This window comes from Heterocephalus glaber, unplaced genomic scaffold, assembly GCF_053883595.1.
Source record: "Heterocephalus glaber isolate CG9 unplaced genomic scaffold, H.glaber_assembly_v1.0 deba00000768, whole genome shotgun sequence".
Classification (NCBI taxonomy): domain Eukaryota; kingdom Metazoa; phylum Chordata; class Mammalia; order Rodentia; family Bathyergidae; genus Heterocephalus; species Heterocephalus glaber.
This window is the reverse complement of record NW_028258162.1, coordinates 6715827-6741194: the sequence shown is the minus strand read 5'-3', so window position 1 is coordinate 6741194 and position 25368 is coordinate 6715827. Positions and strand designations below refer to the sequence as shown.

At 36.1% G+C, this 25368-nt stretch overlaps 1 protein-coding gene across 1 annotated transcript in view; it reads right to left on the bottom strand.

Annotated features, from left to right (window-relative positions):
• Positions 1-25368, bottom strand: part of Plxdc2 (plexin domain containing 2) — a 429295-nt gene that overhangs the window by 62443 nt on the left and 341484 nt on the right. The window contains exons 10-11 of the mRNA XM_004859945.3: positions 9294-9354; positions 1316-1463 (exon numbers count right to left, since the gene is read on the bottom strand). Of these exons, the coding sequence (XP_004860002.2) occupies positions 1316-1463; positions 9294-9354 (209 nt within the window). The remainder of the gene's footprint in view (positions 1-1315; positions 1464-9293; positions 9355-25368) is intronic.

The window sequence follows — 25368 nt, the reverse complement described above, 5'->3', positions numbered from 1 at the left end:
AATTCAAAGTTATTACAACAGAAAATGATTTTTAAAGGTGCATAAATCCTATAACTAGTAATTGCCTAGTCGATGGCCTTAACTGTAATATGACTAGATTTTGATAATTTATTGAGTTAATTTCTACTTCAATGAGACCAAGAACATGACATAGTACTAAAACTTCTTGCAGACATTACAAGAACAAAACTTTAGCAAAGGATATATGATTGTTAAGTTTTGGGAGAAAGGTAAACAGCCATAACTTAAATTATACCTATTTTTAACTTAAATAACTTATAATGGGATTTGTAGTTATAACTTTATTTAAAAGTTAAGATCAAGCAAATTTCAAATTAATTGGAATGGTCAGGATTTATCCACATTTAAACATTTAACTTCAAAAAAAGTTAAATGGGTTTTTGTTAATAACAAATATAATCAAAAGCATTTATGAAAAGATTTTGTCCTGAATGAACATAAGATAGGTCGTGCCTTTTCATTTGGGTGGTTATATTTTCTCCTAAAGGGTAGAATTTATATTACAGAAATATTTTTCATGGGTTTTAATATAACGATCTAAAATAATATCAATTTAATATGTTGCTTTTAAGATCAATAAAATGCATTTGGCACATGCCCTCCATCTTACTTTATTCCAACTGCCTGATAGCATCCAATTAAATTTCAATTAAAAACAATTGTTTCAAATTTAATTTAAATTCCTATTTAAAAGAAAGCAAGGCTATGACAATAATTAAGACTATCTTTGCCCAAGAAAGTGAACCCTCAGCCATATTCTCGTATTTCTGCCTACTTCCTAGCAGTACCATTCAGAATGAAAGTTATCAAATGATAGCTAACATGCCTTCTTCCCCACAAATTGTGCCTATGTATTAATACTATAGTAATTCTGCCTTCTCTATAAGAGGAAGAACAATTGTAACCCTCACCACATCTCTGTATAGGCTATGGACTAACATTATATGGTATTGACTGTGTTCAGGAAATATTAGAATTAACAGAATAATATATTATTCAGAATCCAAAAACAATGGAAACTTCATGCATCTGTGCCTTCCCCTTCCTGTGACTGCAGTGTTAAGCTCAGAGACTGCTAAATTTAGCTTCATGAAAAGAAATATATATTTTTTCCCAAAGAGAACAAGAAGCCAGATTACAAGTAACAGTTAGATCTTAATAAAAGACACAATACATGAAACGAATCCCAGCACAGGTTTTTAGTCCATAGTATTTTTGTCTTTTTGCCCTTTATCCCCCTTTTCCTCCTCATTTTCTTCCTTCTTTAAGAAAAAGCAAAGTACGTCTTGGGCACCTTCTGTGGGCAGGCTGGTGGGCAGCTGTGAGGTCACTGCTCTTTTGGGGGTGGTGAAGACCCTGAATTGTGTGGTTGTGGCATGGATGGTGGTTGTGGTCTGAGAAGTCTCCACCGACTCTGCATTCTCACACATCTTCTCTTTCGACTAGTGAGAGATACAAAAGGGAAAACAAACTGAGCAATCACAGACGTGTTTAAAACATCTTACGACAAAGTATGTCCAGCTTTAGATTTTAGAGTTTCATTTGGCTGTTAACCTTTCATATTATTGTTTATCTTGCTTAAATGTTATGTTCATCAAAGAGTCAAAGGGTAAAAGTGGAAACTTGAAGAACAACATGCATATATAGATGATATTTATAACATGCTTAAGTATGTGAAGAAAGACTGCCTTTACTTCAAATCAAACAAATCCTAAATCCTAAACATTTGCTAATAGCTTCAGCCTATGTTAGGGTCTCAAATTTAATCTGCCACACGTTGAACAGACATTTGAAATTTTGTTTTGATAAATACTCAAAAGCGAGACAAATAAACAGGACTCATATATATACCTACTTTGGCTCAGCCTAGCAGGGCCATAGTGAAGTCACCGAGAAAAGGTGCATCTCCTATTTTTTTATTGACAGCCTATGGAAATAGATCTGTAATTTTCACTAATAGTCACAGTCTCCAGTGCTGGAACTTGGATGGTTCACAGTTGTGCTGCACCTCTCTGTGCTTCCAAGGACTGTCTCTCTGGCAGGCCTGAAGAGAATCCATGCTTTCCAAAAAGTAGTACTCACGCCATATTTGAAAATTCCAAAATAAACACCTTTCTTCAACCCTCTTCTAATTAGTGAGGCACTGTGCACATTTTCTCTGCTTAATGAAGAGTTCTTACACAGCTCCCCTTGCATTGACTGGATACGATGTGGGCTTACTTTCCATTTCGAGTTTTACCGGCCCAGGGACCCACGGAATGCCTTAGGTTGTGGTTCCCTCATCTTTCCAGCGCCACGGAGCTAATCATCTCTCTGACTCAACTTTAGTCGTCACCCCTGCACCCCGCACAACCTTCTGTTGGAAATGCTTCAAGTCTAAAATCATAAACTCAATTATTGTGCCTCGGGCTTCCCCTGCACCATGTTCATTCAAGTTTTTATCTTTTGACTACCTAGAAAACCCAAGCACGGTGATTTTCTTTCTTTAATATCGCTTTTTTTCCTATCACTGTAACCCATTTTCACCAGCTTTAAGCATCTTGCTGTTTTTGTTTTCCGCACATTTTCAGACCCTCAGTTCTGTATGCAGGGAGATCTGCCCTTGCACAGCTGGAGACGATCCCTGGGAGCTCCACACAGGGGTCTTCATCCTCAGTGGCTGTCACAGTTGCCTAGCCAGGCTGCTCTGTGTGGCTCCTCGCTTCTCCACTGGGCCCCACTTTCTCCCATTCCCACTCTACTTCAAACGAACCATCCCATCATATTTCTCCCAAGTCGACTCCATCCGCTAACCTTTTATTCTTTGATAAAAATGATATCATGAGCTACATTTCTTAACAAATCAGCCCACTTTCTCCCACCTGAACTGATCTCTGAGAGATCAAAGACACCTCAAATACCAGAAGCCCAGAATGGAACTCATCATATTTTTCTCCACCTGTATAATTTTTCCTCAAAGAATAGTACCCCCAAGTCCCCCTATGTTTAAAGTGAAATCCTGGATTCAGTTTGTCTGGGAAAGTAAAGGCAGACTAAGACTCTGAAGAGCCCTTGCTGTTACAAAACAAGTAGATTCTGGATAAAACATGAATTTTAAAGCAATATTGGAAGTCACAGGAAGTAAAGAAAATCTCCAATTGTGCATTTCCATTTGTTCTCTTTGTTCTTCTAAAACAAATAAACAACTGTGAGCTGTAAAGAGAACAGGAGCAGCAGGGTTCTTCCTGAGGAAAAGAAGCCAAAGTCCTCTGATCACTCAAAGGAGATCAATCCAGCATCACCCTTGGGGGCAATAAACCAGAACTTCTCTTCATCTCATAAAGGCAGGAGCTGTAGCTGTGGTATCCCAAAAACCCTCAGAGCCCCATCATCAGCCTTCTTTGGTGGGAAGCGTCACTTATTTAGGTCCTGGGAATTCCCATGGAATAAAATTAAATTATATGTACTTCTCACTAAAGGACACAAAGTTGAAACACAAAAAGAGCGCTTGACAAAGAGTCAGTAAAAACAGTGAACAATGAACAGCATAGCTGGACTTAGATGCTGAGGCCATTCAACATGGAGTATACAAAAATTATGTATGGAATATTTAAAGAAGTGAAAGGCAAAATTAAAAAACATGTTGCTAATATGAGACTATAAAAATGACTGGATTTAATCAAGTATCAAATGCACATTTTAGAAATTTGAATTATTATGGTTGCAAGTATTTCCTCGATGAATAAAATAAAAAGAAGATTGCGCAAGATAAAGAGAGAATTCACAAATGGGCAAATATAGCTGAAGAAATTTCCCACAGTACAGCACAGAGAAATAAGAAAGTAGGAGATATAAAAGAGAGATTAAAAATACAGGAAAAAAAAATGAAAAGGTCATGTTTACACTAAAAAAAAAAAACTTATGGTAAAAAGAGAAAGAGAGAGCAGTTGAACAGTACACTGATCAAACTTGACATCCAGCCAATTGGAAAACGTGTTCTTTTTTAGAATATGTATAAGCTGCTCATGCAATATTTCACTAAGATTTCTAACCAATTTGAAAGAATTAATATCATATGCAATGTATTATTTGAAAATTCAATTAAGTCAGAAATCAGTAATAAAAAGATACATTTTAAAAGTTCCCTTAATTTGAAAGTGATTTAATTCACAATTCAATATAATTTCAACTAAACTCTTAATAAAATTTACAGGTCAAAATGAATCTAATATTTGTATGAAGGACAAAAGCCCTAAATAGTCAAAACATTTATGAAAATGAAAAAGTAAGGTGACTTGTCATAGAGATAGCAAGATTTTTTTTTACAAAATTACTGAAATTAATACAGTGTGCCAACTGTCCAAGTAAAAAAAACCAAGTTTTACGTAAGCCAGAAATTATATATGAAAGAGGTGGCTTTCCAAGATATTGTCAAAAGGTTGGCTTATTAAATAGATGGGCCTTGAAATTCAGCTAGCTGCACAGGAGGAAAGCCCTAGATAAAGGATTTTTTTATATTACCTGGTATAAAACCGGTTCAAAATGGAACAAAAACTTTATCGTGAACGACAAGGCTTTAAAACACTTAGAATAAAATATACGAAAATAATTTTATACAGCTTGGTAGGAAAGTTATTTTGCAGGGTAGAGACAGCATTCGAGCCTTACTAAGTTTCCCTGAATGGTCTCAAACTTGAGGACCCTCCTGCCTCAACCTCCCAAGTAGCGGGGAATCAGGGCATGCGCCACCAGGTCTGATGGGAAAAGTCTTTTTAAACAAGATACAGCCACACAGAAAGCTGAACATAAAATAAAAGACCAATAATTTTGACACACTAAACTGACAGTAACTGTGAATTAAACTCAGAGAGAAAATGACAGAGGAACCGAAATTTGGAAAAGAGACACACAGATAGAGGTAGATATAGATATATCTGTTCTTTATAGTTTGTAGCTAATGTCCCCTATGAGCCTCATGTGCTCAGAGGCGGGGCTTGTGAAGGGTGACTGGATTATGGGTCTACAGGGTTTGCTCCTAGGAGGCGGGGCCGGGGTGGGGGCGGGTCACTGGGGGCGTGGCCTGGAGGGGGAGGGCATCTCCCTGCCTGGCTCCTCCCTTCACTGGCTCCTGCTATCCACGCAGCTTTCCTTGGCCCGGGCCCTTGTACCATTCCAGAGAGCATACAAGGACTGACACTTCTAAAACGTGAGCCAAAATAAATCTCTTCTCCTTTAAGTTGTGAGGGTGGAGATTTTGTTCCAGCGATGAGGACAGTTGACTGAGACAATATCGATACCTGGAGGTATGAGCTAGAGCCACAAAACAATAAACAAAAGGTATGAAAAGTGGTAAATAAGATGCAAAATGCTCATCATTTGTAGATGACATGATTGTCTAAATAGAGAGCCACCAAGGATGTTCAGACATAGTCTCTAAATTAGTAGGAGAGTGTTGTAAGGCAGTTCTAGTCAAGATTTATTATGTGTATTTACTTATAACCAACAGAGACACAGTAGACAGAATAAAAACAAAAAGATAATTGCCTAACAGAAAAATGAGAAAAGACACTAATGGGCATCTCATCAGAGAGGAAAGACAGAAGCCCAGGAGCCACAAAGCACACAAGCGTATGTTTGATTCCATTAATGTTTGGAGAAATGAAAATTAAGTTCACAGTTAGAAACATTTTATAACCATTAAGTCTGCAGACAGGAAGACATTTGACAATACCAGGCCTATCAGGGTTCAAGAAATAATAGGAATTCACAGGACTTCCAGGATTGTCATGGAAATCAATACACTGAAAACAATTTGGCATTTCAAAACTGAACATTTTCCTGACTCGCACACAGCAGTTCTACTCTTAGGAATATTAGAGAAACTTCTGTACATTTGATTCAGGGGACATGCACGAAACATTTCTGTCATAGCAAAAACCTGGAAACAATGTCCATAAACAAAAGGCTGAGTGAGGAAAATAGCATGGTAAGTAGGTAAATTCCAAAAAGGCAGGGTTTAGTGGATCTTTTGTTCGTTTTCATTTTTTTCCTACTACATCCTAGTACCTAAAAGTGTGTGGGAGGGATATATAGAGCACACGATAAATATTTGCTTAGTAAATGAATAGTCCATTCATATCACATATAATATAGAGCTACAAAAATGAATTAACAACCACCACAAGAACCAATATGGGTAAGTGCAAAAGTCCACCAAATTTCTCAGTGAAAAACTTCAAACTCAGAGTAGTTCAATTTACTGTTAACAGGGAGGGGTAGGGTTAGGGTGGAGTAGGAGCAAACGGCCAGCTTTTTAGTCATCAATAACTAGTTATTAAGTTGTGTAGCTCAATCATGGGTATTCCTTTGCTTACTGTTTTTCAGAATTACATTAATGTCACAAAAATGTTAAAAGGAATTTTAAACATAGTATAAAAAAGGAGAATTTCAAAACACCCAGTTCTCATTTCCAGGAAAGGAACTACTTATTGGTTCTTCCACCACTACTACCCCCACCATCCTACCCAGTGAGGCAGTCCAGATCACTGTCCTGGTCACTTTTTCATGGCTGAGACACAATATCCAGTATGGAAAATGTAAAGGAGGAGAAGTGTATTTGGGCTCCTGTTTACAGTCTATGGTCTCTGGCTCCAGGGGAGGAATGGCAGGCACAGGGACCTTGTGGAGGAAAGTTGCTCACATTACGGAGAAGTGAGGAGCCAGGGAAGGATATCTGCTTTTCCAGGTCAGGCCCTCAGTAGCTCCTCTTCCAACCACACCCCACCTCCTAACAGCAATTCAGCTGTGGCTCTTCCATATGCAATCACCTTTCAGAAGCTCCCCACCTCTGAACCCATAATGCTTTTGGGGGACATCCTAGATCCAAACCATAGCAGTCACCATCTCTGGCCTGGAATATAGTACAGCCAATGCACTGGCCTCTTTCCTCACAATCCACAGCCAGAGATCCTAAAGAGCCATTTCGACATCCTCACAAATACAACTCTTTAGATTGCTCTCCTTGCCTTTAGGAGAAAACCAAACTCTTTTGACTTGCCAAGTTTAGGGCCCTGTTTACCTCACCCATCTCATCTCTCGCCTTGTCTCTTGTGTCAGCTGTCTTTAGGGTTCACCTTAAACATTACCTCCTTGTGTGAACTGTCCTTCACGCTACTTAACAAGACCCTGCACTTGTAGTTACTATGTCTTGCCCACGTTATTCTCTAAGAGCCGGCTAACTACCTGCTGGGCCTAGTGGCCCATCTACCTAGCTGGACAGAGTTCTCACACCTTTCAATTATCAGTGCCTAAAACATCCCAACATGAAGCGAGTTCTCCATGTGGCCTTGGCCTAACATTCCGCTGCCCTTTCTCACATGTGGTTCTCGAGAGTAAGTGTAGAATGGGCTGGAAATCGTTATCTTGAGATGAAGTAGAGTTGACCCAAACAGTGTTGGCTCTGTTTGGGATGCCTCTTAAAAAGAGAATGGCCCACAATGCTTTAGTTGTGCAAATGTGGTGGCCCCAGGGTGGGCTGCCATCTGGGGTCGCTCAGCTGTGATGCAAGGATGCAAGAGAAGCACTTGCAGATGAGATTCCATCACCCTGGGAGACAGGATTACGACAAGTCCCAGGCTCCTGCTGTCCCTGCTGCCAATCTATGAGTGCCAAACCCGCCTCATGTATCTTGTGATATGTGTGTGCGTGTGTGTGTGTGGGGTGTTCCGTCTCACCGAACACAAGCAAGTCGGTAACCAGTGCAAGTGAACCTGCTTAACAAACACATACTATACTCACTATACTTACTGCAGAAATTCAACTCACAGCATAAGAAAGAAAATTTAACCCAGTTTTAGGTATGGAAAATGGACTGCGAATTGGTCAGCTTGTTTACTTACCTGTAAGAATGGTACAACTGCTTACCACAAAGGTAGTAATATTGATGATTTAATTGCACAATAAAAAGGAAACATTGACTGTTATAGAATAGGACAGAGTCTGAGCTCTTTGGGAAGAGGAAATTTTTGTTTCTAATCTCTTTAGTGGTTTAGTGGTTAGCACAGTTCATAGGCTATGGTGATGTTCTCTACAGTATACTTAGGAGGGCACAATATGATAGATTTTTCTATATTGCCTATAGTTCATAGTGAGAACATAGTGACCAAAACAAATAAAATGTATTACTTGGTGAATCTTTACACATTTCTTTTGAACATTTTTTAATTGGGTTGACTATGATTACATGAGACAATGATTTGAAGATGTACTAATGGGCTTATCAATGTACTGTATTTTCTTCTGCACTGTGTTGTTAGGTAAGTGAAGTTCATATATATATATATATATATATAACTAGTTTTCCAAATGAATGTCAAAAAGTTGATTAAGTATACTTAATGACTCAAGAATGTTCTTCAAGATGTATTTCTTGAGATCTTTATGAGACGTTACCCCCAAAAATGAATTTTAAAAGACCTTCTATGAACCGTTTATGCCCTAATAGTTTTTAAAATAGCACGTTGGCATAATTTGCTTTATTGAATGAGAAAACTTGTGTAACTGTTAATGATTTTAATCAAAATTCATATGCTAAAATTTCATAGAGGAGGAAGAAATTCTTTTCTTTATGAACTATTTATAGGATCTCCCCAACCTTGAAATGATAATGTAAATGAAATTCACTAGAAAACTTTCAAAAAGGTTAACATTGTTTCCTCGATTGTACACAATTGCTTGAATGACTTCATTGCATGATTACCTCTATTGTGTTTACTAGATGTACCATTTCTTCTCTGTGTTACCTATGTTAAACTATCCATTATTATCACACACCCGATTTGCTATAATCAGTCTTTTCCTCATACCGCTGTTTTGTATTTGAGCTAAAAGGGGGATAACTGTTTCCTAGATTGTAGGAAAGCAGTAAGTATTTAGGAGCAATGTCTTCTGCTTGCACTGATTCAAGTCCTGGCTCTCCTATTTTTCCATAGCCAGGTGCCTAACTCTAAGCAACTACACTATCCCTCTCCCCACAAACTCCCTCCACCTCTTCCTTTCCTTTTCCGGTCATATGAAGAGTATTAACAGCACCTACCACATAGGATGGGAATGAGAACAAGTTGAGCTAATACATATAAGAAATTAAAATGAACTCAGTGCCTGGTACATACAGGAGTTCAATGACTGCTGGCTACTTCTGAGCTAAAGTAGATACCATTCTTCTTATTAAGTTGTAGTAGCAACATATGACAGCTTGGCCCCAGGAACTTTATCATAATAAAGCACATGCGTACCTCTTCAGGGCATCCACTGTCCACCCAATCCTGCCGATGGCGATCAAATCCACTGGAACATCTTCCAGGATCAAATCGTAGTTCAGCAAAGAAAGTACAGGGCGGAGGGTAGGGAAGAGAAATTGAGAGAAAAAGACTGGTAAGTAGTTGTTTCTAACAATTTCAGGGTAGCGCAGCATCCAGTTTCCGCAGAGCCGGTAACTGGAGAAGCAGTGTGCATTCGGTGTTGCTGACCTCTCCCTCATCACTCACTCCTCAGGTGTCACACCGTTAGGGTCACACACGGTGACACTGCTGGGCTGAGACTGACCACACAGTAGAGAATGTCCAGTTCCCTGCACAAAGCTAAGACCAACTGCTATTCCACGAAACGGATTTTCTTCTTCCTCATATTTTCTTTTTCTCATCATCAAAACAAATCAATACACACAAGATTTTTGTAGGCATCATTTTAGTGAGATGAATGAATGAATGCATGAATGAATGATTTATTGACCTCTGTCCCACAAACTCTTTCTCTACCATGCATCACAGGGTTAACTCAGCAGCAGTGAGATTTTCCATCAGCTGCTGGGAGATAATCTCTGCAGCCTGAGATACCTTCTGCCTGACAATGGTGTTGGCTTCTGCAAGACAATCTCTGCTGACGATGATTTATTACGCACGTTGATGTAGTTCCCCTGGAGCCCAGGGCTATGATGCGTCATTTTGACCCCTGGGGGAGCCTGAGACTCAGGGATGAGTCAGGGTGGTCACAGGGGTTTTTCATGTCTGTGTGGATGACCCTCACTAAAACCCTGAGCACAGGCATGGGTGAGTGTCCTGGTTGGCACTGTCGGATGTTGTCACACATCACTTCTGGTGGGATTAGTGCTGTCTCTTTGTTCTTGCTGGGGGAGGACAGCTGGAACCTTGTCCCAGAGGCTGTGCTATGTGCTTTTTACCTTTGCTATTTTAATTTTAATCCACCTTCTTTTTCTGTAATAAATGGTGACTTTGCACATAGCAGCTTTTCTGAATTCTGTGAGTCCTTCATGTGAATGGTTGAACCTGCATGTGTTCTTGGGGGTGCCCTACAACACATTAGGGAATACCAAGTTAACAAGATTGTGTTTATACTCCTTTATTTGACTGGAATAATTTGTCTTCACTACCTATTCTGATATAGCCCATTTATTTTCATGACTAGAAATGACTTCTCATAGTACATTCTGATAAAGCTTCATAATTGTTGTGATCCTATCATTACTATTTAACACTTCTCCTTTATATAATATCTCTTAAAGACCAAACCTGATTGAGAACATGTTAAAGTTAAGGTCAATGTTTTATACTGATCACATCTGGCATATCTGACACATGATTTTCTTTTTACATTAGAAATTCAAAATATTCTTACCAGTCTATAAAAATGAAAGATTTACATTGTCCCTTAATATTAACACATAAATATTTATTTATATATAGTATATAATATATAAAAATTCATATTAATGAATATTAATATGATAGGCATTTATTTATTTTTGAAAATGGAAGCTATTCAGTTTTGAGGGGTTATATTTCTTATAGTGCTCACAGTTTTACTTCACAACCTTTTTTCCCCTTCTTTTGTTTTGCAAAGAGTCCACATAATGGCTTTTTCTAAGAATTCTAGCCAGAGATGCTAGGATTCTTTCATATACCACGGCATGAAAGAGCATAATTTAATTCCAGTAAAATGTGAAAGCAACCTACTGTCAACAAAAAAGACCATTTCTATCATTCTCTCCAGCCACGACCCACTGAAGCTCTGCTATTTTATGCCTACCATTTGTGTTGAACAAGCTTACATGTGGAATAAATGTCAGCGTGTGATTTGGCATTTTAACTTTGAGAATCCCTAGTTGGCTTGGGCCGTCTCTGCTTACGCAGAGAGATTCTGATGTATAGTGGTGTCTATTTAATTCCAGATCAGTTACATGACTCTTCCCTCCTTTCCTTTCAAGTCTGCTTAAATATTAATGAATGCACTTTTTTGGGAGGTGCAATGTATCAATTTTCTACCAAGAAAAAATTTGGTGGAGTGTCATCTGAATACAAGTACTTGAAATGAACAGGTGATTTTAAAAATACAGTTTGCTTTCACTTCTTCTACTCCAGATGGACCCAAAGCCAGCGGAATATATAAACTTTTACCTCATATTATAATGACACAGTAGCAAATCTTAAATTTGTGTACCACTGAATGCTTATCTTAGAAAAATTAGCTGCTGAAATTGTTAAATTAATCCCAGGATAAAGTAGAGAAGTATTGCAGTTTCCCTGATTCATTAAACAATCTCTCAGTTGTATTGTGTGAAATCAAATTCTACTGAAAATATGTGCGTCAAGGAAGCCCTTCACACCTTTACTTACTTATAATTGATTCTCTATTAATTTATCCATAGTTTACTAATGGTGAGGACAGAAGGGACTGAACGCCAAAACTAGTATAATGTGAAAAGCTCATATATCTTTGTACTTAAGTTCCTTTGAAAAATGAATAAAATCGGATTGTGACTTTTTAGCATTTCTTTTAAGTCAGAAATCTAAGTAACATCCAACACAAGTATAAGCAGAGGTGTGTGTGTGTGCACGCGTGCGCAATATAGATTCTGAAAGTCACCACCTCGTTTTTTCTGAATTCTAAATAAAGAAAAAAACCCACCTTGTTTGAGAACACTTTCCTGTCTCCCCTGAGCTGTTCCTTTACTGTTTGTGTTTGTTTAAACACTGTGACATTAAGCATGTCATGCTTCAGCGTGTTGATTTCCCAGTGTTCTCAACAGTGATTCTCAAAGAGCCTGTCCACGTCAGAACTCCCTGGGATGCCCGCTGAAATGCTGTTCCTGGAGCTGAGTAAGATTCTCCAGCAGATGGGGTCCAGAGATTTTCATTACAAAGTAGCACACCGGAAGATTCTTAGCACACTGAAACCGGAAGACCACAGACTTCCTGCAGGGTGTGAGCGGGCCCCGCCCCTCTCCTTAGCCCATTTCTACGTCCACTCTCACGCTGTTTCCTTTCCAAGAACTGCAGTTTGCCTGCCCTTCGCTGCTTTCTCTCATGACTCTGCCTTGGAACACGCTGTTACCTAAGTCTGGAATCCCCAATTAGTAAACTCAGTTCAAGTCAAGCCCAATCCTCCCAGAAACATCTGTGTTTCCTCTTCAGGCAAAGTTAGCAACCCTTCCTCAGGCCCTCCACACCCCAAACCCACCCCATTCCAGTACCAATACCATGTATTCATTTATTTATTTATTCTGGGGATCAAACTCAGGACATTGCGCTTGCGACGCAGGCGCGGTGCCACTGAACTAAATCCCCCGCCCGCTCAATTTCAATAACTACACTATAACTGGTTGCTTTTGAATTCATCTTAAAAGATTTCTAAGGAACGCAGTAAGAGTAAAGTGCTTTTGTTAGAATTTTGTCTTGGGCACAAAACAGGCTTGTGATCCAGTTATTTTGTGTTATTTTTCCTTTCTATTTTAAAATTTTATCTTATTTTATCATGACAAAATAGATTTGTATATATTTATGTGGTACAGTGTGATATTACGGCATATGTGCTCAATGTGGAACGATGAAATTAACCTAATTGATATGTCTATCATCTCAGAGTTTTTTGTTGTGAGAAAATTTAAAGTTTACTTTCTTAGTAATTTTGAAACATACAATACACTATTACTAACTAGTCTCCATCCTGAGCAGTAGAACGTAAAACATTAGCCTCCCTATCTAATTGGAACTGTTATCCTTAAGTTAGTTTTCCCTTCTAAGCCAGTTTTGTCATCTGTAAAATGAAGTGGGAGGAATATGTAATGATTAGAAGTAGGGTGGGATACAGGAAAGATTTCATAAATGTTAGCTCTTTTTAATAGCTTGGTCATGTCTCTGTAGTAGGCATGTAGCAAAGTTGATAACTGTAGGAAAATGAGTGAGATTTTCACAATCGATACAAGATGTAGAAAATATTTTGGAATTTATTCTGTGTAGCATGTTAATGTGAAATGTTTCATAATATAAATTCCTTATCATCATATTTAGATTTATAGAATCTTATGAGAAAAAGATCTAAGTTGCTTTCACATAAGGGCCAAATCTTTATTCAACATTTATATGAAGACAGAAATTACGGAGTTTTGTAAAGATTCCTCAAATATTAACTTGAAAAAATCCGAGCGCCTAATTCCAATAGATTCTCAATGGTTTTATTTCCAAATTATTCTCTTCTACCTAATTCCAAAACAAATGGACAGAGGGCTATGCTTCAAATTAATCCTACTCTTCACTCAAATTCAACGACGTGCTGATTTCAAAGCCCCGAAGAACATGTTAAATGAACCTCACTAAAAACTGCAGTCTGGAAAACACAATATTCTCTTTGCTTGCATCGTCTGTCAAATCAATAAATAAGAGTATAAATTAAATGTTGTCAAATTTCTTATCTCAGTTTTGTAGAAAATGTTTCAGAAACAGGACTGCTACTTTTCCAAGAGTAATATATTTGGATGAAGGAAATAGATATCAGAATATATGCACCAGTGATTAAATAAGGATTAAAAATGAAGCACACGTCTTTTTGAACAAGTGAATTTCCATCATTTTGTCTGTAAAATGAAACATCTTCAAAAGAAATCTCAGGAAGAAAATATTATATGAATTTAGGATTGTGCCAGGAATTATTTTCTCCATCAGGGATAAACAAACTTGTTCTGTAAGGGATTGGATAGTAAATATTTTAGGCTATGCAGGCTATATGAGTTTTGTTCCAACTAATCACCTTTTCCACTATTAATTTGAAAGCAGACACACATATGTAGGAACAGATGGATGTAGCTGTATTCCAATAAAACTTTATTTGTAAAAATAGGAAGTGATGTGACCCACTTTCTTCCTATAGTTTGTTGAAATCTGTTCTAGATTACTATGTAAAATCCTGAAGATTCTGGGACAGATGCCTCATCAAGCGCATTTATCAGTGTGTTATCTTAAAGGAAAAATCAGTTGCACACTTAGGAAATTTTCCTGCCAGTTTCTAAAAGTGTGAAAATGATCTTCCAGCATCAAAGAGATGGAATGAGGCTTTAAAAAAAGCAAAAGTATTTTAGATGAGATGATAAACAGTGGTGATTTTAACTAATATATATTTTATCACAGATAAAGAAGGTAGTATATATTTTGGTGCGGTAATATACAGAAAAAGTTTTTGAGACACTGAAAAATTTTAATTTGAAAAATACGTTTTAATATCTTAAATGTTGATTATACTCATCATTATTTTAAATAAAGATTAGTAAAATCCTATCTCATTTGTCTCATGGAGTGTGCTTGTGGCTCCTAACTGGCAGGAGGCATCGCATGAACAATTTCCCCTCTAAAATTATTTCTCTCTAAAATCAACAAACCTGATGGTAAAGTTTTTCAGGATTTTCATGCATAAACCACTCATTGTATACAGCTCTGAGAATGTAGGCGAATCTATGAAGAACCTATTATAGAGACAATATTGCAGGCTAAATTAGAAAATTGTAGCTCCTTATACTGCGTAAGAATGTGAAGCATACTTTGTTCTAGGAAGTGTCTTCAATGAAATTATAAATTAAAGCCTGAACTGGTTTCTTAGGTTTCCAGACTCTACTGTAACCCTAATATGTGTTTACAAAATATAACAACAGGGATTTTTTTTTATCCTTTCAATTCTGCTGTCATTTAAAAAATTCACATCTTATTCTTTTCTCCAAATGACAGGTAAAAAGAAATCTATTACTTTGTAGTCTTTCTGGGTAAAATTTTCAACAAGGAAAATGAGTTTTGCAATTGGCATTTCATGCTAACATTCTTTCTTCCTATGAATGTCACCTCCTCATAACCAGACGCCCCCCATTTCTGGTTAAAGAGTGCATAGGATGGGAAAAAAATTAATTCCAAGAGGGAGGGAGGCAGGGAAGCAATAGCATTTACGCTTATGTGGAAATAGGTCAATCCTTTCAGAATCATTCTGATGAAAACCCACTGGTGATTTGGCAAAATGTCCTCTATTGTGTACCTACCAGGCTTTAGGCGAATGAAGAACATACAACAGTATATGAGACTATGCTTCCAAATCAGGAGCATAAAAAACAAATCAGTGTAAAACTTGGCAATCCATTAATCTCAGATTATGGCAAAGTAGTAAGTAATAGCCCAGAGCTATTAATTTCAGCATGTTTTGATCAAGGCAACGTAATTCTAGATGTTTAGATATTTCAGAATTTAAGCCTGTATACACAAAATATTTTAAAATAATACTGGGAAGGGGCCAAAGAATGAATCATTCCCTCATTTGGAAATAATTAAAAGCTATTTGACTCAAAAAAACATGAATTGACTTGCTTGCAGTATTATTTCACAGTATATTCCAGTTTGTGTCTTTGTTTCCCATTTAACTCTTAAATGCTGCTAGTACCTACTGAAATATGTTGAAGGGAACTTTAAATGATGCAAGTTTGGCTATGTATTGAATAAAACAAACCTTTATTACAGGGCATTATATATCTTCTGTAATTTCACAAGTTCAAGACTCTTGCTGGTGCCTGTTTGTTTGTTAGTTTTTTAACCAGCAGATGCAGAAATAATGAAAGTTGACTTCCTTCTTAACTTTCAAGTTTGGGGTATTTCGTCTGCATCCAAAGGGATGTGAATGTATTATTCACACAAAGGATGTGATTTTAGAAATCGCTAATTGTAACAAAAAATTGATGACTCTACTATAGAGTCTCTTAAATTCCTTTGGAGCAAACCATAGTAAGAAAACTATTTCATATTAAGTGTTTAGATGTTAAAGTACAGCTTTGTGTATAGACTGAAGCTAAATATTTGTTTCATCTAGATTTATATATAAATTTAGATTTCAATTTTTTTCTGTTTTATCTCAGGAGACATTTAAAAAATAATTTCTGTGAACCATGAGTGTTCAATATTTTGTTTATCTGTAATGTGAGCTTTAATTCTAAAAGTGATTTTTTTCCCCTGGCCTACAGCAGTGTATATTTTTACATAGTGAAGTTTTTCAACTACTTAAGATTTATTTCTTTGTTTTTGTTTTTTCTTTGGCTAAGAAAATCCTCCCCTGCTTTGGGATTAAATATTTATCATTTTCTGTCTTTGTAGGTCCATTAATTTATCCTTAATTTATTTCTTTAAATGCTTTTACAATTATTTTGTTGCATGGTTGGAAGCAAGAACTAAATTTAAAAATGCATATTTCTTTGAAATAGATAACTAGGAGTGCCAGGATCATTTGTTGAATAGTGCCTAGGAATTTAAGTCTTTCATCATTGATAGTTTATCTTTTTTTCTTGAATAGTCTCACTCATTTGATCTGCTCTGTGATTTTTTATAATCACATTCTAATGTTCCAAATAGTAATTCCATTGTGCATTTGATAGAATTGATGTGGAAATAATTGACATCTTAATACATTCTAGCTTTCCAGACATTAAAATGCTTATTAAAGTAGTAGTCTATGTGCCTTGCCAAATTTTCATTGTTTTTTATATAAGCTCTACACATAATTAAGTTTGTTAGTGACTATTTATCTATTTTTACTATTATTCAGGAAGTTTTATTATTGCATTTTCTGTATTATCATTGCTGATATAGAAAGCTGTTGATTTGTGTAGTTCTTTTGTAACTGGCTCTTTTATTCACAAATAATAACTTCTGTTTCTGTATTCCTATAATCATATCTCTTATTTTATATTTTTTTACATGGCGTAATAACTAAATTATAGAATTATGTGATGTGATAATGCTGATGACATCCTTGCTTTATTCCTTATTTTATTGGCATGTCTCTGGGGCTTCCATGCTCAGTATATTTTTATGTTGTTGTGAAATAATATTTATTATTGTGCATAATCACTATTCCTATATCTCTGCTAACATTTTTATATAGGAAGCTGTACTGAATTTAATAAAATATTTTTCCATCTATCAAGACACCAAATGATCTTCAGTACATTTTTATTAATCACATTAAGAGATTTCTTCAATGTATGTTTGTATTCACAGGATAAATTTATTATTGAACCACATTTTAATTATTTTAACTCTCAGTTTGATTTTTAACTATGAGGTTGTAAAATTTTATACTTATAAATGATACAGGATATTCATGAATAATCTATAGCAAACATCATATCTAATGGGAAAAGCTGAATTCTATGGGTAGAAAAAAGACTTAAAGGAACTCATTACTTATGATAATCTCCAATCAGGTTCAGAGCCCCTGGCTTGCTGATAGAGAGTTTATTATCTAATAGAAGTTGTATATTTAGAGATACGAACACAAAGTTTTGGCTAAGAGTTATTATTTGAAAATCAACTTTGTTATTACAATATTATGAATAAAATATTTCTTTGTTGATGGATCTTATATTTGACTTTGGCAATGAGCCAACGTCTGTCTGAAGATATGTTTTAACAGTTTGTCTTCTTATCTATGAATGATTTTCAATTTCTTCCTTAGAAATATTGTAGCTCTTGAAAGATAAATGATAATCAGGCTAAATTAGGGCTACTGAAGGAAGACTGATTTTACAATTAAGTAGGCAGCTATTCATGTTTCGTTACATTGTATATGTATGAATAAAATACTTCATATTTTCATTTTAGAAAGGGTTATACTTGTTAGTACGTTACTTGTAAGAATAAAATTAATCATTTTTGTAGCTATTAGCATGTATGATTATGAAGTGAGTCTTCCATTTATAAATCCTACTATTGTTGCAAACTTCTAGAGGTCCTGTGTATGTAGCATGCAAGAATATAAAACATTTAGGAGCAGAGCACCTCATATTACATTAAAAAAAGGATCTTATCTTTGCATACTTGACTCCTTTTTCAAGTTCAGCCACTAAGAACAATGAAGCGTCTAGCTTTGAATTAATAATTAACAACTTGATTAATAATTTTCAACATGCTGGGTATTTTCAGGTTAAAAAAATCTGCTTCATTTAACATGATCATCAGAAGAATAAGAAAGGGGAGAGGTGGAGGGTACTGATACTTGTTAGGACTTATAAAAATTGGCCTGAAATTTGTTCAACAGCTGTCAGTTATGTATTTCCCACGCCAACTTGGCAATGTTCCTCACAATTATTACCATTTGACTATTGCAAAAATTTGAGGCATATGATTCAGTGGAAAGAGTATGAGTTCAGAGGTGCATACATAAAATTGGGGTCAGACTTTGGATTTGCTATCTATTGTGATCTCTGCAAGTTAATATTAGAGATTCAGTTTTTGTAAGATGGAGCTTATAAAATCCATCTTTGCTGGGGTTTGCTGAGGATTAACAGACATACTATAGATAAAGCACTGTTTTGGTGTTTGGCATAGTAAGTGCTCAATAAATCCAAGTTATTTCATAGTTTTATACCTTCCCTATCACCTAGCACAGGTCAAAAAGTGCCTATTGGGGAAAAAAAGATACTGTAACCTGATCTATAAAGAAAAATCGACATAATATCCTCCAAGTCCTGATTAAGACTTAGCTTCCTTCACCACAACATTCAAGATTATAAAACAGAGAGAACTCTTCACTTTTTGAGGAACATATTCTTTGAGAATCCAAGTTTCTTGCCAGCACCCAACTTGCTATCTTTGTCAAACAGAAGTAAGAGTTGAGTCTTCAAGGGAAGAAGAAAAAGAAAAAAAATGCTACCATGGCTGTGAGCCACAGGAGTAAACCCTGAGTAACAAAATAAACCCCTGGAAGTTTCACGATTTCATTTTTTAACATCTTTTCATAAAAATTCCTGACTTGATACCAAGTTCTATACTTAAATAGCACCTCTAAATACATAAAAGTTAACAGAGAGAGCTGTAACTTTTACTTTGCTGTTGGCTCAGAGAAGGAAATGTAAAATCTTGGGGCTTCAGGTGCAGTGTGCTTTATAAAAATGCTATTTGCCCATGTGTTTTTATTCAGTGGTACTCAGATTCATGCCTTCTGCTCTCTGAGTTGTCTTTCTCAAGTATATCAACAACTCATGAATCAACTCACCTTTGTTCTGCCAAGAGAGCCAAGGTGGACTCTGGCAAGGAATGAGAAAACCCTTTTCAGAAATGATTATCTCAGTGAGAAAAGTCTCTCTCCTAATGTATTACTTCACTATAAATAAGCCTCAGAATTTTACTTGGAATGTTGAGACTGAGGGATATACAAAGGCAGCATTTCTAGTTTCTGAGGATGAAACATGAAGTATTCCTTGTTCCGATTTTGAACTATAAAAATTTGGAAAAGGACTGTTCAGGAATACAAGAGACCATTACCATTGCTACCATCTCTTCAGGGACAGTAACCAATAAATGGCCCCCGCAAATAAATGTCTTTGTCTCCCCCCCAACTCCAGCCATTGTTTAGGAGACAAAGTGTTCCTAATAGTAGTTGGTTTGGGTTTTTGGAAATGATGTACACAAAGAATGACTGGGTGGATAGAAGATTAATATTTTTTAATCAGGAAAACATGCATGAATGACTGAACTTTGAACTTTGAGAGTTTAGGATGTACTTTTACAGAGGCCCCTCATGGCTGCTCTGATAGCTAAGGTAGAAATAGAAGTGGATAGCTGTACCCAAGACTGCACCTGCCCACAGACTGTACCCAAGGCAACCTAACTTTATATGTCATATATTTGGAATTCCACTTTTTAAAAATGTTCCTCCCACTTAAGAAGTAGAAATTGAGCAACTATTTTATTAAATCACTTGTACAGGATTTTTATCATTTTATTTTATAGTGTATTAAATCTTTCAGACACATACTATTATTATTAGCTCATTTAGAATATAACACTGACAGACACTATGAGAAGTAGCATTTTCTTTCTATCCTTAGAAGATATAATATGAGGGCGTACCAAGACAGATAATACTAATGAAGTGAATCTTACAATCCCCAGTGGAACACCAGAATTTTAAACATTTTTCCTTAAAGACTGTTTGATACTGCACTTCCACATTTTTCAAGACATATTATATTGGTGAGATAACCTTTCTAAGGTCCAGGTTAAATTAAAATAGAATTTTACGCATACACAGTAATCTATATTTGATTACATAAAATGTTCAAGATGAAAATTAGTAATTACTCATTTTCAACAATTTATTGCGATCAAAAGCACTATGTTTCTCTATATTTAGAATTCATAGTGAGGGTAGTTTTATCCTCTAAACACTTAAGAATGATTATCTGAAATAGAAATAAACTCATTTTGGTGGAAAGACTTCTAAAACTTATAAAGCTTGCTGCAATGTTATCAAGATGATTCCCTTATTATTTAAAAACTTCATGGTTAAGAATTTGGATTACATACACATAAATATGACATATATGTTATATGTATATGTGTGTGTATTGGTAAGTTCAATTTGTCTCTCGAGTTCCAGGTTGCAAAAGCAATGCTTAAAAAATAAAGTGTTACTGGGTCTAAGAATGTTGCTCAGTGATACAGCACTTGCTATAACATGTATGAAGTCCTAAATTTGATTCTCAACAGCAACTTTCCTCCAAAAAAGTGACTTTCAGAATATAAAAAGCTGGCTTCCATTTTGATTCTTGGTAACATTCTCTTCAGTGGGAACCTGTGCACTCACTTAGAAGGTTAGAAGATTCCTGAGACTCCACCAGGCCCTGGTCCCTAGGTCCTTATGGAGATTACCAACAATGCATCCATAATCTATTCCACCTAAGGGAAAGTGGCTAGACATAAAACAGTATGTTCTTGGGTATTTCTTTGCTTTATTCTGCATCAGATTTTTCAGGCATAGAAAGTATGAACTTACTAAATGCTAATTCTATTAGAGCTTTATGCAGCTCATGTGTCCCAATGTTCTATGTCTTATTAAAGACAGCAAAAAGAAGGATTTTAAGAATTTGGGTGGGAAGCAATTTTCTGCTTCATGAAATACAGTTAATGTCACCTTATGTTAACAGAAGTATTCTTGGCTATGTTGTTTTCCTTCAGACTTGTTTTTAATGAAACCAACTTACTATTTCAGAGCATAACCCTTTAATCAACGTAGAAAAGATATTCTCAGGGAAGGCTACAGAAGCATATGTTGAATGCATACAATGACCCGAATCTTCACATTTTCTCCTCAGCTCACAGAACTCAACCACTTAACACCCTCAAAATATTTTTACTATTCGTCTGCAAGCCTTATTGTATCAGTTTGATGTGGTCCTTCATTTGCTTTTTTACTATCCTCTTTAAGAAACACTCCTGAAAACAGTTAATTTATCCCAACGTCACTGTTTATTCCACTAAACCTCTCATGAGCAGAGTTACACTTTTCTCCAGAGTAATTTGCTGTGAATAAGATTTTACTTTTTTTCATTAATCAGCACATTTGTCGTGTGGTCTCCATTTATTCGGCGAACTTCTCTGTAAAGGTCTAGATAGTAAATATTCTGGGCTTGTGGGTCACATGCTCACTGTCACAGGAACTCACTCCATCTTGAGGCATGATTGTGCTAGCCTAGATTTTCCAGTTCAACTAATTCTGAATACTGCAGGGCAGAGCAAACAAAACAATGGCCAGGCCAGAGGAGAATCAGAATAGCAGAAGGGTGTGTTGGGTGGCCAATAATTTATGGGGCAAAAAGCCCACCTTTGAGAGAGAAAGGAGGCAAAGAGGTGACATTGCACCAACAAGCCAAAGAGAGGCCTGTCCCAGAAGACTGAGCAGGTGCACGCCCAGGGGAAAGACCTGCACCTCATCCTTCGCAGGTAGCACTGGTCTCTTAACCTGTCTTTCTGCCCTCAGGTTCAGTAAATCCTTGGGGTCAAGTTTTCTTATTTATTTATCTGCTACTACTGTGTGCCTTCCTCTTCATGTTGTGATTTGAGATCATCCAGGTTTATATTTGCACAGTGACATTTCAAGAGTCTGAAGCATTTTGAGCCTATTCTTCTAAAATGTAGATTAGCTCTACAGAGGGAAGAGAGAGGGAAGGGTGAGGAAAGGGCTGAATAAAGAATGAAGATGTGTTATTTCCATGGACCAAGTCCCCGCAATGACTGCAATCATTAGGTATGATTTTAGTAATAAAAAATAAAAAAAAATAAGAAGTTGATCGAAGTTTATGTTCTAATATAGACCATGTGCATGGGTCTAGGAAGGTGACACGGGAAAAGTCACTTTCTAGCTTCTGCTAGAGGCGTAGAAAACAACACAGAATGAAGTGTAAACTGAAGAAGTAGGGCTCCCACACAATGAATTCTTCATGCACTCGTTTTTGCTGTCTGCCATTTTAATTGATTATTCACAAAATCTTTTTTTCCCAAGAGAATGCTGTGTTATTTTTATTACTTGGCCCAATTCATGATTTCCTCTCTCTCCTTTTTTCATGAAAACTTGCCAGTCATGTATATTGCAGGAGCATAACCACAATTACAGCTAAAGCAACTCTGACGTGTACCTTTTACAAGTCACTCAGGTAAGTTTTGAACAGAGGTTCCTGTCAATAAGCTAATAACAATTCTTTTTAAAAGGTCAGGAAGGGTCTTCATTCTCACCCTTGGTGGATAACTCCTGCTTAGGCTTGCTTGCTTAGCCTATGCTCATACTCAATAAAGGTACACGCATTAAAATTTCAACCCTAGTGTTGACTGCCCATCTCTCCAAAGATCCAGCCTGTATAGCTTTTTAAAAAAACTTTAAATCTTACTTCCACCAAATACTAATTTTGTGACCTTGGCTGGTGTCTGTTTCTGAACCCTCCTAATTCTCATTTACTTGACTTATAAACGAGGCCTCCTAATGTCTCTTCCTGTGATCGCTAAGACTGAATGCAATAATGGAATTAACAAACGTTAGTGACCGGGATGGTGTTCATGTGATGATGCCTACCACATGGTAAATACAGAATAAAATGCAGTCATTGTAATTGTTGTGTTTCCAGGGATCTCTACCCTTCAAACAATCTTCTCATTCTTTCTTTCAAAGCTCTTAGGCTGTATTAGCAACAGCAGAAGCAGCAGCAAGAAATTTGGGCACTGATAAAATAAACTTATGTGTTAGTCAAGTACAGAGGAGGAGCAGATTAATTCTGATCGGGGCTGGGTCAATACTGAGGTCTTTTCTCATGGCCAGAACACATTATTTTAAGAATATAAAAACCCGTGTACTTTAGAGAGCCTGTCATTAGAAACAGCTACAGTCAAGGTCATGATTCACAGAATAAGTAGTGCTCTCCTGTCTATGAACTGTCATTGAAGGAAAAATGTAAGATCAGAGATGAAAGAAAAAGTCGCTTTCTAGCCAGGGATTTAGCTCAGTGGTTTCACTGCCTGCTGCACAAGCTCAAGGACCCGAGTTCGATCCCTGGTACAACAACAAAAAAAGTGGCTTTTTAGGAAGAAGAAGTAAAATGAGTTTCACTAATCCAGACTCTGCCAATCCCTTTCTATAAGATCGCAGAAAAAAAAAAATACTGGAATGCTAGTCTTCCTTCAACCTTCAAATTTCATTTTTATCCAGAATTATTTGCCCTAATAACGTAACTGGGTTGGTCAGATTGCCCTACATGAAGAGATGTGTTTTTATAACAGTACTACTAAGAAAACAATGGGATTATTGTATGCTTCATTGGATTTCTTGTACTTTTCCATGAATGATGGAATTTTGAAATAATTTTACTTCTTTAAAATTATTGGTAGTCCTTTTTAACTGGTAAAATTGCACCTCTGACTCAGGACTTGACAGAAAATAAACTCTTTAGCATTGAAAAAAAAATCATAAAACTATTATATAACTAGTAGTATGTTTCTATCAAAAATGAGACCCTCGTGTTTTAACTGTTCTGGAGGATAGATTTTTACAGAAGATGAAGACTAAAAATTATTCCAATGGCATTTTAATATAAATATTAAACAGTTGACTCGAGTATGAACATGTTGCATTTTGGATTCCTTTTGGTAGTTTCCCAGTAAGATTAAATCATAAACTACTTTTATTGAATCTTTTAATTTAGCATCATTTCAGCCTTGTTACAAGAAGATTGTCAATCTAAGGTTCGCCTAATATTTTATATTCATGTTAGTCTTTTTAACAACGGCCAACTGTAAACTTGACTTTTTGTTTTTAAAATTTTATTTCCTTGTCTTTTAGGGATTACATTTTTTTCTCATATTGATTTGTCACCTACTGTTTTTAAGATGAACAAATGCAATTTCAATCTTGAGCAATTAACCTTTACTTATTTTAGGGTAGCTCATTATTTTATTAGTGAAAGCAAACTGAGGAAATGGAATTTATAAATTAGCACTAAAATTTTCCAGTTTTAGGTACTCTATGTATGTGTGCGAGATTAAACTTGTTGAAGTCTAGCTTCCTAAACTATAGCTATATAAAATGTAGCTACCACGGTTGATTAAAACATTAATAAAACTTTAGCATCACTTAAATCATCTTGAAAAAGCTGTTATAAATATGTATGATGCTAAATAATTCTACAGATTTTATCTCTACTTTGGCAAATGGTGTTGAGAAGGAACACAAACATAGCATTCATTGACAGGAAAAATAAAAAAAAATAACCTAAAAGAATGCCTTAATATTTCAGGCGGGACTTGGGTTACCAGAAGACTTGGCTCAAGCATCTGTGAGTTTGGAAAAAAGAAAAGTAATTTTTATTCTGTATTCATATCCCACTTTAGAGACTGGCAGATGTGCCAGTGGCAAAAAATAGAGAACCCTAACTGTAAAATAGGTTTTAGATAGATTAAAAACATACACAATTTTAATACCATTTTCTCTTAAGAAAGAAAACAACTATATGCATTTTATATCCAAAAGAGCCTATACATTCAGCACTGATAATAAAAGTTAACTTTTCAGAAGCATAAACTTTTTATCATTGATAAACACATTCATATTTTGTATTTTAAACTTGCCATTCAATTTATACACTGAAAATAGTAACATTTTTGGCTATCAGAGTATTACTATTCAGCAATAAGTAAACAGAGGTGATTTCATCTGGGAAGAAAGTCAACA